Source organism: Scleropages formosus, chromosome 22 (genome assembly GCF_900964775.1).
Source record: "Scleropages formosus chromosome 22, fSclFor1.1, whole genome shotgun sequence".
Taxonomy (NCBI): Eukaryota; Metazoa; Chordata; class Actinopteri; order Osteoglossiformes; family Osteoglossidae; genus Scleropages; species Scleropages formosus.
In genome coordinates this window covers 8,219,849-8,234,516 of record NC_041827.1, presented here as the reverse complement: position 1 = coordinate 8,234,516, position 14,668 = coordinate 8,219,849, and the positions used below count along the sequence as shown (strand labels likewise).

Sequence of the window (14,668 nt, the reverse complement as noted above, 5' to 3'; positions counted from 1 at the left end):
GATGTAATTGATCAATTTCTTACATTAATCAGTGACCACGATGTTCGTGGGAATGTCCATTTAAAGAATTTTCTTCCTGTTTTCATAGTGCAGATTTACCAGTTACACTTTTCATGTAGGCCTGTTCGATCTGTGAGCTTGTTTTCAAAAAAAATTATTCAGATTTATAAAATCAATCACAAAGATGCACAGTCATGTAATCAGGCTGTACCCATTATTTTTGTAATTTCCTTGGCCACTAAAAGCAAAGTTTGTTTCCCAAGTCATATTTTATGTAATGTTGAAAGAATTGGAACTAGTCTTTAAGCTAGTTTTGTTTGAAAGCAGTAGTCATTCCTTTGTTAGTCCAATAGTCTTTTATTTTAAAAGAACTTTCATTACAGCTGACAATAGCCATTGCTCTTGAAATAGCTAACACATGGGCAGTTTAATGTGTTAATGCAACCTAACAGATAGCTCCTGGAATGAACGTGGAAGCAAGGAATTCAATGTGGGGTTTAAGCTTTGGATGTGTCCGTCCGCACCTTAAGTATCCTAAATGACCTGCAGTTATGTCGTACAGCATTGTATCATTTGTGTACGTACTGGGACCCAAAGCCCGGTGTGGTGTGTCTAATGTTTACAGGCTGCAAATGACAGAAGTGTAATTGGCAAACACTTGCTTTATCCCCATTTGCACTCTGTAATTGGTGGTCCCTCTGTCTGCAGCTACCCGCCCGCCTGGCGGGTGCCACGTGGATGAGTTTCAGTGCCGCATGGACGGGCTTTGCATCCCCATGCGCTGGCGCTGCGATGGCGACACTGACTGCATGGACCTGAGTGACGAGAAGAACTGCGAGGGCGTCACACACATGTGCGACCCAGCCGTCAAGTTTGGCTGCAGGGACTCTGGTAAGGAGCGGAGGCGCAGGAAGAAGAGGCGCTGTTTATAAAGAAATACTTTAACCATTCTTTTTTTCCTGGCCGATGTCATCGTGGGACCAAAACCCTCTACTTTCCTCTCCAAACCTTTCAGTAGAAAGTTGAGTTATAATACAGTGTGAAGTTTCTTTTTGTCACATCACTGTTTTACATTTTTACACTGAAGGTTTTCAAGTAGAGAAAAATTTTGTTGTAGTGGGGTTGAGTGCTAGGTCATATAACTTTTTTGACTGCAGTGGTACGTAGTGCTCATGGTATTGAGGGTTGTGAGCCAACTTTTTATGTATACCTACTCCTCCCTGCAGCTCGTTGCATCAGCAGGGCCTGGGTGTGTGATGGGGACAACGACTGTGAAGACAACTCGGATGAGGTCAACTGCGAGGCATTGGTGTGCAAGCTGTCCCACCATGTCTGTGCCAACGACACTAGCATTTGCCTCCCTGCAGAGAAACTCTGTGATGGCACAGACGATTGTCCAGATGGGTCCGATGAGAAGCTGTGTGGTATGAGCCACCTTTTCATAAGAGACGGGGTCTAGGAGTCACTGCAACTAGACCATTACAGGATAGTGTCTAGGATTGTCAGGAAGCACATCCCCACAGAACAGGGAGGGGGCGGAGTTTCACTGCCCATATATAGATATCCACTTCAGTGAACACCAGGCCATTTTTTGCAGTTTAATCCTAAGGCTTTTTCTCCAGCATTTCATTGGTCATATTTGAATCCATGTTGCAAAACATATATTACTGTAGGGAGCTATTGTTACCTTTAAATTGACAGTGTTTATTCAGCTTTTATGTTGTTGTTGTTGTTGTTTTGCATTGCATGTTTGCATATCACAGTCACTTGACAAATGGAGACCAGTCTCTTTACCTCCCCAAAATCCTTCCTCCTCTCCTTTACAGACCTGTGTTCCATGGACAACGGTGGATGCAGCCATAACTGCTCAGTGGCCCCAGGGGAGGGCATCATCTGTTCATGCCCCCTAGGGATGGAGTTGGGAACTGACAACAAGACCTGCCAGATCCAGAGCTTTTGTGCAAAGCATCTCAAGTGCAGCCAGCGCTGCGAGCAAGACAAGTTTAGTGTGAAGTGCTCCTGCTATGATGGCTGGGCTCTGGAACCTGATATGGAGAGCTGCAAGAGCACAGGTGAGGAAGGGACTTGCAAGAATGTCAGAGAGGGTTGAGAGACAAGCCATAGTCCATAGTCATAAACTACACTAATGCAACGTTTGGGGTCTTCAGGGGGCTTGATGAAGAGTGTTCAATGAATGTCGAGATGGAAAAGACATGTCAGTTGTGAAATTTTGAGTCTATGGAGGGGCAAAAGGTAGGATTGAGTTTTTGCAGCGGTGACTTCTCTGGTGGATGGGAGGTGTCTTCGGGGCTGTTTTCCAGAAGATTCTGAATGTGTTTTTTTTTTTTTCCCCTTTCCTCTCCTCCCTTCTGCCAGAGTCTGTCTTGCTAATGATGCAGTGCTTTTGGGAACTGGCCACCCATGACCGATCAGAGTTTCACTGGGTCTTTTAGACAAAACTGGAGTGTACTTAAACTAAATTTGTTTACTTCATAGATATGAGACTTGTGAACAGAGACATACAGAGATGGACAGTGTTCCAAGAGCAAAAGCAAAGCCTTGAAGACACAGACTCACAAACTTTGGTCTAGTTTTTAAACCACTATTTGCACTTCCAAATGTGTTTGCATTTCCTCACAGACTCACCCTTTGTAGAAGGTGAAAATGCCATTTTCCAAGAAAAATTTCGCCTTACTGCACAAAAGCCATCCATTTATCACATTGCCTGCTGGGCACAGATAATACAAAAACGATTTGTCTGGTTATTTAATTAGTGAGGATTAGATTTGAAAAAGGGGGGAAATGGCCAAATCCCAGTTTAAGTGCCATACCATAACAAGGTTATTTTTGAATTTTCTTGTTATTAGTACTAAGTACACATAGGATGCTTTCCAACTGGCAGGTGTATTTCCATACGGTGACTCGAGTCATTATTATTTGAACATTTTTTTTCTTTCAATTCTGTGTGCTGGTTGCTGTCTTTTTTTTTTTTTTTTTTTTTTTTTTTTTTTTAATTAATTTATTTATTTATTATAGCCTGAATATGTGAGGACATCAAGAGTTGCGTTTGTCTACCTTCTGAAATACTAGTGAAGATTAACGGATTCATATTTCACCCCTCCAGATCCATTCAACCCCTTCATCATTTTCTCTAACCGACACGAGATCCGACGCATTGACCTTTACAAGGGCGAGTTCAGCGTCCTGGTCCCAGGCCTCCGCAACACCATCGCACTGGATTTCCACCTTAACCAGAGTGCCCTCTATTGGACCGATGTAGTAGAGGACAAAATCTATCGTGGAAAACTCTCAGACAATGGTGGTTAGTACATAACATCTTTCATTAAGATAAAATGTAGACATACAGTCCCATTAACATTTTAGTGAATGTTAAGTAGTTTCTGGTAAACCTCCAGGGTTAGCTTCTTGTTCCGTTACCTGCTTTTGAGTTAAAAGTGCTACAAGAGGCTCAAGGCATGCTGTCCCTGCTGTGATGACCTTGACAAGCCTTGCCACATCTCCCTACCATTACTGCCCCTTTTACAAATGTCCCACCCCCAATGAAAGAAAGAAATGCATTATGACTAAACACACTGGAAAATGAGCTCTTGTTGTACTACTGCATTTTGTACTTTCAACTCTCTCCCCCCCTGGAAAAAAAAAAAAAAGAATTATGTGCCCAATATGCTTCCTTAGAGTTGTGTGAAGAGTCTGGTTAAACTAGTCACAAAGCATGGTGTGAAACAGTAAGATGAACAGTACTGTCTGAGTGATGGCTGGAAAAGCAATTATGCCCAATATTTACTGTTTTACATCCATTTTGTACCTTGGAAATCAAACAATGATAAACCTTCACAAAAACACACACACACACACATTTTCAGAACCGCTTGTCCCATACGGGGTCGCGGGGAACCGGAGCCTAACCCGGCAACACAGGGCGTAAGGCTGGAGGGAGAGGGGACACACCCAGGACGGGACGCCAGTCCGTCGCAAGGCACCCCAAGCGGGACTCGAACCCCAGACCCACCGGAAAGCAGGACCGTGGTCCAACCCACTGCGCCACCGCACCCCCTCCAAAATAATAATACCATTTCCATTTGCTAGTATTATATAAGGCCAGCTTATGACCATTTTACAATATCAGAAAATGTGTTAGTTTGTATTTATTTGGGTGGCTTAAAGGTGTCAAATGCAGTGGCTATAGAGTGCTCTTTTTTCTCTGAACCCATGTATAGCAGCAATTCTTGTACTTGCTTTACATCTGTGGTATGATTGTGGGCCACCATGACTGTGGTTTAAACAAAACAAAGTAGCTTCTTCCTCTCCTCAGTCTCCAGTGAGCTTAAGCTCAGTTTCCCATCCCTCTCATTACTATACAACAGCCTAATGAGTGTTTTTGATCCTTTCCAGCTGGGATAATAATCGGCTACCAGTGATTACACACTCCGATTAGGGACCAAGGCCAGGAACATCCAAAGTTGGGAGGACAAAGAAAATAAACAATTTTGCAATCTCTTTCTAACATCTTATTTTGTGTCTGAACTAGTACAAATAAGGGCTCGGGTTAGGTGGGCGCGTGGAGAGCAGCAATGTGCAGAGTGAATAGTATATGCAGTGTCTTAGTAGTTGTGCCATATCATGCCAGGGTTACTCATCTAGTGCTTTTGGGGCATCTGAACCTTTCTCCTAACCGGCATCTTTCAGCCCTGACGAGCTTTGAGGTGGTCATCCAGCATGGGCTGGCCACTCCAGAAGGACTGGCTGTGGACTGGATTGCTGGAAACATCTATTGGGTGGAGAGCAACCTGGACCAGATCGAAGTAGCCAAACTGGATGGCACCATGAGAACAACGCTTCTGGCTGGGGCAGTGGAACATCCACGTGCCATCGCCCTAGACCCTCGCTATGGGTGAGTATAAATGTTGGAGATGGCCTAGAGCCTACAAATTTTTTGCTAAAATCTTTTTTTTTTTTTTTTTTTTTTTTTTTTTTTTTTTTTTAAATAGCTGCACTGCTAAGCCCTTGGGTTATTCCTTTAAATACATTTGTAATTCTGTTATTGTGAGCTAGCCTTTATTCATAAAATTTCCATAAGGTGTTCAACCTTAAACCTGGTGGAAACACATATTTATAGATGCAGAAATCACATATCATGAGTTACACTGACTGGAGAATGGTGCAATATATCTACCCAAGACAGTTGTTTTGGCATCTTGTGTGGTTTATAATAAACTGGAAGTCTTGGGTGTAAGTGAACAAAAATTTACTAGCAACAATTTCAACAGTAGTTATAGCTTGAAAAAGATCCTTTAAGTGCATCGCTTTCAGTGTTTCTGGACTGTGTTTCAATCAGTGTTTGTGACTGACAGTTCAGTATTTTAAGCACTTAAAGAGGGTGTATGTGTTTTAACATAATGAACATTTAGCCAAGCCATTTTCTGAGTATCCAGCAAATGTTGAGCGCAGAGCTGTTCGTCTAGAAGGTCTATCCTACCATTAGTCGACGAAAGCAACGTCACGCTGCTGGTGCGTGTCGGCCGAGGGTAGCGTGACCAGGGTGACCCTGAACAGTTCCGTACTTCCATACAACAGAGTTTTGGATGTTCTCTCTGACTGCTGGAATAAGCAAAAACTGTGCATACCCCAAGAACAACTGCATAGCACCTCTGAACTTGTTTCTGAGGAATTTTCTTTCTTGATAGGCTTTCCCCATAGATGCATTGTTTCAGGTTTTGATTACTTCTGTATGTAAATTAATTGACTCTTGAATGGATTGCCTTTGTTTGATATGTAATAACGAGGCTCTTTCTGTCTGCATTAGTATCCTCTTTTGGACCGACTGGGATGCCAGTTTGCCCAGAATTGAAGCAGCCTCAATGAGTGGTGAGGGCCGACGCACCATCCACAAAGAAACGGGAAGTGGTGGCTGGCCCAATGGGCTAACTGTGGATTACCTGGAGCGACGGATCCTGTGGATCGATGCCAGGTAAGCGCTTCCTATTGAGGCAGCCGGGTAAGGAACATTAACCCTGTAAGCATTTTGTTTTTATGATGAAATTGTGATGACTTCTCTGTAACCAGTGGATTACCACTACTGTGCCGTCTCCCAGGTCAGATGCCATTTACTCCGCACAGTACGATGGTTCTGGGTTGATCGAAGTGCTCCGAGGGCATGAGTACCTGTCACACCCTTTTGCGGTGACCATGTATGGAGGAGAGGTGTACTGGACGGACTGGCGCACCAACACTCTAGCCAAGGCCAACAAGTGGACTGGAAATAATGTGACCGTTGTTCAGAGGACCAATACACAGCCTTTTGACCTGCAGGTGTACCACCCGTCAAGGCAGCCTCCTGGTAGGACCTCCTAGCTGCATCTTCGAAGACAGTTTTGAGAGTTTACATATCTCGTTGATGCCGTATATGATAAATGTTACTTTTGCAGTTTGTGTTTCTTTCCCAACAGAATGGGTCATTTGAGCAGCATGATGCAACATGTCTTTTACCGTGTACATGGTTCTCTGCTTTGCAGAGTCTGTTCCCCATGTCTGTCAATCAGCAGTTGCCTTTTGCTGCCCTTACTTTGCCTGTGGGGTGTAAAGAAAGGCGAGGGGCTGGAACGCTGATGGACAGCTTTCCAAAATTGCTGTCACAGGCGAAGAAGAGTACTGAGCTTGGCATCTCCTGTCAAAATGTGTTCACTACAGTGCTTATTCCTTACTTTGAATGGGCTGTTGACATTTTAAAGGGCACTCAGATTTATGTGAAAGGTCTTGGTTTCCCAACAAATGCCAACAAACACCAGGGCTCCAGAGTTGGAAGCTGGGATTGGAATGTACTGAATTAAAAGCTGCTTCTTACACTATACCCAAACAGACCCTCCCATGACAAGGGAATCTTCCTGCACAGATCTGTTTAAGTCTGTTTCATACAGCTGTATTCTGCAACTTCATTGGAAGTTGCTTTGGAGAAAAGCATCTGCTAAATAAATAAATGTAAAATGTATATTAATCATAGCTTATTTTCTTGAGCCGGCAAATACAGCTGTACACGCTCTTTCGCATTCAACATATGAGAGCTCAGTTCAGAGATCATCCGAAATCACTTCTTACCTTCTCTCTGTACTTTTCCATGCCTCTCTGCTGCTTGCTGTTCTAAAAATTTTTCCCCCAATCCTCTCCTCCCTTCTCAGCTCCCAACCCATGTGCAGCCAATGGTGGTAAGGGCCCCTGCTCCCACCTCTGTCTGATCAACTACAACCAGACCTTCTCTTGTGCTTGTCCTCACCTCATGAAGCTCGGACCTGACAGGCACACCTGCTACGGTAAGTCATTGGTGCAGGGGTGTGCATTCAGAGGTTCTCTTTGGAGAAGCTGCGCAGATCATGAGTATACAAGGCAGCACATGGCACATACTGCCTACAGAGTTGCGTAGTCATACAGAGATATTCTTACCTGAGCTAAAGCACAGAGAACCTTGAACTGCAGTGCTAGAGGTTGGAACCAATGTGTTTAATTTCTGAAATTGGTAAAGCAAATATGTATATCAGTATCTGTGTTATCTGCCATGAACTTTATAAATTTATGATAAGCATGTAATTAACAGTGTCACTACATAATAGAGCAGAAGCTGCATCCCTTGTGGCCAGAATCCAGCGTTCTGACTGATGTCTTGGCAACTGAATCCTCAGGCCTTATCAGGCCCTCCCTCAATCCTCCTCTGCTGCTGAGCCTCCCACCCATCTCAACACTTTTTACATCCTCGCACTTATGGTTTGACACCACCAAACAGTGTTTCATAGCGAGGGGGAGGACTGTTGTTAGGGAACACTCCAGATAGTTCCCTTGTAAGAATCCTGTTTGTCCAACATGGTTTGATTGCAGCCAGCAGTCCATTTCCCTTTGAGGGGCAGATGCTCTCTTCCAAAAGGTTAGCGTGTTATTGGGGATTAAGTGTTGCCTATATGATTCATCATCCTTTTATCTTGAGTGACTAATCTACAAGGTCTTGGTCATTCATCCTGGTATGCATCCTGCTGTCCCCATCTCTTTCCTCTGGGCTTGGGTCAGCAGCGGCTACGGTCATGGAAAAAAATGTTTCTTGTACGTGCAAAGGGAGTGCTCTGTAGAGGCAGCACTATGGAATGGGGCATCGGGAGATGTTCCCTGTCTGGCTTTTGCCCAGTGCAGCTTTGACTGTTTAGTATTCTGGTGCACAACTTCAATTACAGCTTTGTGGATCCATGAGTAATTGGAATGGAGAGCCCCACAGGTGAAGTGTAGCATTAATGAAAACTGTACGTCTGGCTGGATCCAGAGCTTCCATTCATTTAGAATCGGGTCAAGGTTTTCTAATAGAAATGACACATTAAATCAGTATTATTATTAGTGGTGTTATTGGGATTTCTCTGCTTTTAATGGGATTTTTACTGTTCCTAATCCACTCATTATCAGCTGTGATCACTAGCTTGACATTATGGTTTGGAGTCATTTGGTTTCAATAATGAGCTACATAAATGAAGAAAATCTACCAGTCCTGTTTAGGACTATGATTAATAAATATTAGAATATGGGGCATTATAAGACTTTTGAGAGTCTCCAAAATCAGGGCTGCATACAGAGGAAGGTGTTATAGAGAATGTCTATTCTTAAACTTCATTTTATCATTGGTTCCCTTTTCAGAGTCACGGCAGTTCCTGCTGTATGCCCGTCAAATTGAGATTCGAGGAGTGGACCTGGATAACCCTTACTACAACTATATCATCTCCTTTACGGTGCCGGACATCGACAACGTGACGGTAGTGGACTACGATGCGCTCGAGCATCGCATCTACTGGTCAGATGTGCGCACACAGACCATCAAGCGAGCCTTCATTAATGGCACCGGGGTAGAAACAGTGGTGTCTGCTGGTATGCTTTTTGTGCTCCGATTCATACTGTATACCTGAAACATTGCATGTTGTATTTGAAATAACAGTACTTACTTTTATCCTTTCAGACCTCCCAAATGCTCATGGGCTAGCTGTGGACTGGGTCTCTCGCAACCTCTTCTGGACTAGCTACGACGCCAACAAGAAGCAGATCAATGTGGCACGTCTGGATGGCTCTTTCAAGAATGCAGTCATCCAGGGTCTGGACAAGCCACATTGCCTGGTCATACACCCAATTCTTGGGTGAGTGGGGTCTGGGCTTACCTCTGAGTCCTGAGATATGCATTTGCTAACCTGAACTAGGGAGTTTGTCTCAGAGCTGCATCCCCTGTCTGGAATTACAGTTGAAGTGCCAGTGACAGGACTGTTTGGATTTAAGATGGATGTTATATGAGCGTCTGCTGCTCAGGTCTATGCTGTTTCCACCCCAGCAGATGTTGTCTTTCCCAGGCTGACAGTATTGACGTATCTACATTTGTCCCACCAGCCCCCCTCCACAGAACTGGCAAGGCAAGCTCTTAGATCCAGTAAGGAATTGGTGGCTGGGAGATACTCCCTGCAGGCCCACCGTGCCGTTTCCTAAATTACTAACAGTCCTTTGCGGGAGAAGGGGGGAAGCATGGGGGGGTGGTATTTTCTTTAAAAATTCTTTGTTGTTGTCTTTTACTTTTTTCTGAGGCCTACTTAAACGAAAAAATGTTTCCGGTCCAGGCCGTCCTAGCACTGGGCTGGGGTAGGGGTGAAATGAAAAGCAGATGCTAGACTTGTGCCGCAGCCAGTTCCGCCTCTACTGCGGCACTTGGAATGAATCAGGGGTGGGGATGGCTCTGTGGTCAGTGAGTCAGCTAAATGGACTACAGTTGACTTCAAGTATTGATTCCTCTCATTTTTTATGTCAAGAGAAAGTTAAGAAAGGGATGGAGCCAAAGTGTGAAGAGAAGTGGTGCCTGATTCCCAAGCAATACCCAGAGTTTCACTAGATTTAGAGGTTTTTTTGGGGGTTTCAGCTTTACACACACATTCCCCCCCTGCATTGGACAGACAGTGACAGTAAGGCTATATTATTGCAAGTAATCAGGGTCTGCAATTTCACTGTCGTGTGTATAGACATAAACATGTTTTTCGCGTTATTTAAAATGCTTTTCTCACAGTAGGTTTTTTTTTTGTTTCATTTGAGACCTTCGTATCAAACAGATCCTACTAAGTGGTTTGATGGGGTTCCTGATCATCCCTTCAGCCTTTCAACTACTGTCTCACAGGGCTTGGTAATGGGCCCCCTGGCCCTGTCATTGCCTCTCGTGGATTCACCTACCGCTGCTACTCCGATGATACCCAGGTCTTCCTCTCCTTTCCATCTGGAGCTACAGACATCTCCTCACTCATCACTGCCTGCCTATTGGACATCTCTGCTTGGATGTCTGATTACCACCTACAACAAAACCTCTCAAAAGCAGAGATCCTTCACTTTGCAGATCCTCTATAAAACTTGACAACTCTCTCATTTTGCCTGCTGCCTCGGCTAATAGTCTAGGAGTAATGATTGACTCAAATCTGTCTTTCTCTCAGCACATTGAAGTCACAACTCAGACCTGCATATACATCCTGCATTACAGCCATAGGATCTGTCCCTATCTAACAACCGACTCTGCGCAACTTCTTGTTCACACTATGGTGATATCCCACCTGGACTACTGCAACTTCTTCCTATCTGGCCTTCCAGCTACTGCCATCAAACCTCTACAGCTAATACAGAATGCTGCTGCACAAGTTGTTTCACCTCCTGAAGTGTTCCCACGTATTTCCTCTCCTTGTCTCTCTGCATTGGTCCCCTTGATGGTAACACACAGAAAATCCAACATCAAAAGCACAAAGGTTCTCTGTTCTGGCTCTGATGTGGTAATGACCTCCCCCTCTCACTCAGAACTGCTGATTCTCTCTCTTCATTTAAGAAGGTTCTTAAAACTCACCTTTTCCAGACTCACTTCTCCCAGGACCTCTTCAGTGCATATTAATATATAAATGATTGTGCTCAAGAATTTTGTGATCATAAGTGATAAACTTTTATGCAGCTACTCGTATGATGTGCATTGATTCATACGGTGGGAAGTAACTGCTTTAGAATCGCGCGTCTGCATCTAAGTCTTTCTCTCTTTTGATGTAATGCGCTCATTTTACTGTGAGGTGTACATCGCTTTGAAAAAAAGCATCTGCTAAATGAATAAATGTAAATGTAGCTTATAACATACTTTTATATTATGCTATTTTTCTTATCATTCTTTGAATGTTGACTATGTTGTTCTGGAAGCCCTAGCTGCAAACCTGGTATTTAAGGGTTACTTACACCTCTCTTGTGTATGTTTTAAATGGAAGGATTCAATTTCATTGCTCTCAAAAAGTTTGTTGTGTGCATGCTCACAGCAGGGAGGTAAAGCAGATGACCCTTGACTTCTAACCTTTGGCTAAAGTGCAGCAATTACCGGTGTGAATATTTACATTGGTGCCTTCTTTCATCTCCCCACACAGCTGGGAGGGGGTTGTTTCATCTCAATGTGACAAATGCAGAGCTGAGCAGTAGAGGCAGATGGTGTGTCAGCCTACATAGCTGTGTGTGTGGAATAACTCTTAGAAGTGATTCCTTTTAGTTTTTCTGATGAGCAAGATGAGAACAAGACCATAAAGGCAAAATCAAGGTGGAAACAGTGAGATACTATGAGAAAGACCTGAGTAAGAGATGTGTGCTTTTACTTCAGGAAGCTGTACTGGACCGATGGAGACAACATTAGCATCGCTAACACGGATGGCAGCAACCACAGCATCCTCTTCGTCAGTCAGAAAGGCCCAGTGGGTGAGTGTGGGAGGCCCACTGTTCAGGACTCATTTCCAGGAGAGGGGCTTTGTCTCTGGTCTCGTGCAGCACATTATCTGTTGGTGTTACTGTACATCATCACCCCCTGGTGGACGGAAGCACACAACCCAAACTCCCTTATGAATTGTTCCCAGGTTTATCCATTGACTTTGACACTGGGTACCTGTACTGGATTAGCTCTGGGAACAGCACCATCAACCGGTGCAAGCTGGATGGCAGTGCCTTAGAAATCCTTGAAGGAGTTAAGGGCAAGCTGACCAAGGCTACAGCTCTAGCTATCATGGGTAAGACATAGGAGCTTGCTTCTTTCACATACTCTCATACTTGCAATAAAATGTTTCATTTGCAGTTGTTTAATGATAGTTTCTTCCCTGAAATTTTACAAGTAGTCAGTTTTTCATTTCATTACGAGTTGAAGCTGGTCAATTCTGGCTCTTTCCCTTGAGAAATATGTAGCCTGAGGTATAATAGATCAATTCTATGTGCAGGTGATAAGCTGTGGTGGGCCGACCAGGGTTCCGATCGAATAGGAACCTGTGACAAAAAGGATGGGGGCAACTGGAAGGTGCTGAGGAATACCACTTCTCCCATGATGCACATGAAGATCTATAATGAGACAGTACAGAAAGGTGAGGGGGGGGGAACCCTGTGTTGATGTCTCTGCATCTGTCAGAGAGCTGCTGTAACAGTTCCAGAAAGAGTATCATTCAGCATGAATTTTTGAGCCTTTCAAAGTAACTAATCCTGTGTTTGTTGACATCACAAGCTCATTTTGTGTGCGTGCCTGCGTGCCTATGCATTTCCCAGGTACCAACCTGTGCAGCAACAACAATGGTGACTGTTCTCAGCTGTGCCTGCCCACCTCGCCCACCACCCGAGCCTGCATGTGCACAGCTGGCTACAGCCTGAGGAGCGGCCAGCAATCATGTGAAGGTATGACCCTTGACGATTTGATCTCCTACTGCTCGCTTATCTGCACAGCGTTATCGTCGTCATCTTCTTTTATTTCTGATCCATCACGAAACTTCCGCTATCCCCAGCTACTCTTTTCCCAAAGGCACTTTCCATGGGTCTCAAGAAATGTTTTACTTTATCATTTGCCATTCATTAATTCTGGTACAATGCTGGCAAGGTGTTTTCTGTGAAATATAAAGTGCATATCTAGCACATTTGAGATAGATTGCACTTTTCCAGAACTTGTCCTAAGGCTATGAAACACTCAACCTCTTCCCAACATGAAGCTCTAAGGGTTCTTTTAATTGAGTAGCTTGATGGCTGAAGGATTGACAGACATCTGAGATCAGATGCTCATGTTCTTTTGTAGGTGTGGGTTCGTTCCTCTTGTATTCAGTACACGAGGGAATCCGCGGCATTCCTCTGGATCCCTCGGACAAGTCAGATGCCTTAGTGCCTGTATCTGGGACCTCCCTTGCAGTTGGCATTGATTTCCACGCTGGTGAGTGTTGCAGTGTCACTGTGTTCAGGTGTACCTTGTTCAGTGCTGTAGACATGTCTGTTAGTGGAGCCTGGCACACCAGTAACAAAATATTCTCCCTGGTCTGCAGACAATGACACAATCTATTGGGTGGACATGGGCCTGAGCACCATAAGCCGTGCCAAGCGCGACCAGACATGGCGTGAGGATGTAGTGACCAATGGCATTGGCCGCGTTGAGGGCATTGCAGTGGACTGGATTGCCGGTGGGTTACAGCACACAAAGGGACACAACTTGTATGAACCATTACTTTGAAATGCTCCCGCTGTAATACTGGGAGGGGGGCGCGGGGGCGCAGTGGTTTGGCCGGGTCGTGCTCTCTGGTGGGGTTCGAGTCCCGCTTGGGGTGCCCTGTGATGGACTGGCGTCCTGTCCTGGATGTGTCCCCCTCCCCCTCCAGCCTTGCGCCCTGTGCTGCTGGGTTAGGTTCCGGCTCGCCGCGACCCTGCTCAGGACAAGCAATTTCAGACAATGTGTGTTTGTAATATTGGGAACTGAAAACTTGGATGTCACTTGTGCAGGGCCTTGGTGATACAACTGAGCGTGACAATTTGTTTCCATAATGTGAGAATGCAGTCAAGAGTGGGAGGCTGGAAAACAAACACACCGGCATGCTGTTTTCTTCTCTCTCTATTAACATTATTATTCTCATGTTTGACACATGAAGGCTGGGATGCTGAGAACTTTTTCCTCGTCTTTTATTGCTACTTGATCTGAAACTGAAGTTTCTGGAGGAAGTGCTAGGGTTACTTACTAATTGGTTTTCAATCTTGACATAGAGTAGAATTTCTGCTCAACAGCATGGCAGATGTAAATCACAAATGGAAAAAAAATGCTGTTACAAGGCCACTAAAAAAAGACAGAAGTACTTATAACAGAATGAGACTTTACCTCTAATGTATATATGAGACCAGCTGTCCTTGTTTCTACAGGAAACATCTACTGGACTGACCAGGGCTTCGATGTGATTGAGGTGGCAAGGCTGAACGGCTCCTTCCGATACGTTGTGATCTCTCAGGGTCTGGACAAGCCACGTGCGATCACTGTGCACCCAGAGAAAGGGTGAGAGTCTGGGGCTTGCAATAATGCCAAGGCAAAATGAACCTTACACTGAGACTTTCTCTGAACTGCTCTTTTCTTTACCCACACCTCTCCCCCATCCACAGGTACCTGTTCTGGACAGAATGGGGTCAGTACCCACGCATCGAGAGATCTCGGCTTGATGGCTCCCAAAGGACTGTTTTGGTCAACGTCAGCATCAGCTGGCCCAACGGCATATCCATTGACTACCAGGTGCACCACACAAACATCCATTGCAACACGTCAGTTCTGCCCAAGTGATCACAGCATATCCCTAGGGAAATGTTCACATGAATG

The 14,668-nt window shown here is 44.7% G+C and overlaps 1 protein-coding gene across 3 annotated transcripts in view; it reads left to right on the top strand.

The window, feature by feature from the left end:
• Positions 1 to 14,668, top strand: part of LOC108918410 (low-density lipoprotein receptor-related protein 1-like) — a 110,036-nt gene that overhangs the window by 59,687 nt on the left and 35,681 nt on the right. For all 3 annotated transcript variants that reach the window (XM_029247882.1, XM_029247881.1, XM_029247883.1), the window contains exons 21-38: positions 709 to 891; positions 1,227 to 1,424; positions 1,827 to 2,072; positions 3,125 to 3,322; positions 4,708 to 4,912; positions 5,825 to 5,989; positions 6,114 to 6,358; positions 7,194 to 7,325; positions 8,683 to 8,910; positions 8,999 to 9,173; positions 11,681 to 11,775; positions 11,931 to 12,080; positions 12,285 to 12,425; positions 12,604 to 12,729; positions 13,121 to 13,252; positions 13,362 to 13,496; positions 14,224 to 14,353; positions 14,458 to 14,584. In XM_029247882.1, coding sequence (XP_029103715.1) covers positions 709 to 891; positions 1,227 to 1,424; positions 1,827 to 2,072; positions 3,125 to 3,322; positions 4,708 to 4,912; positions 5,825 to 5,989; positions 6,114 to 6,358; positions 7,194 to 7,325; positions 8,683 to 8,910; positions 8,999 to 9,173; positions 11,681 to 11,775; positions 11,931 to 12,080; positions 12,285 to 12,425; positions 12,604 to 12,729; positions 13,121 to 13,252; positions 13,362 to 13,496; positions 14,224 to 14,353; positions 14,458 to 14,584 — 3,011 coding nt within the window. The remainder of the gene's footprint in view (positions 1 to 708; positions 892 to 1,226; positions 1,425 to 1,826; positions 2,073 to 3,124; positions 3,323 to 4,707; positions 4,913 to 5,824; positions 5,990 to 6,113; positions 6,359 to 7,193; positions 7,326 to 8,682; positions 8,911 to 8,998; positions 9,174 to 11,680; positions 11,776 to 11,930; positions 12,081 to 12,284; positions 12,426 to 12,603; positions 12,730 to 13,120; positions 13,253 to 13,361; positions 13,497 to 14,223; positions 14,354 to 14,457; positions 14,585 to 14,668) is intronic.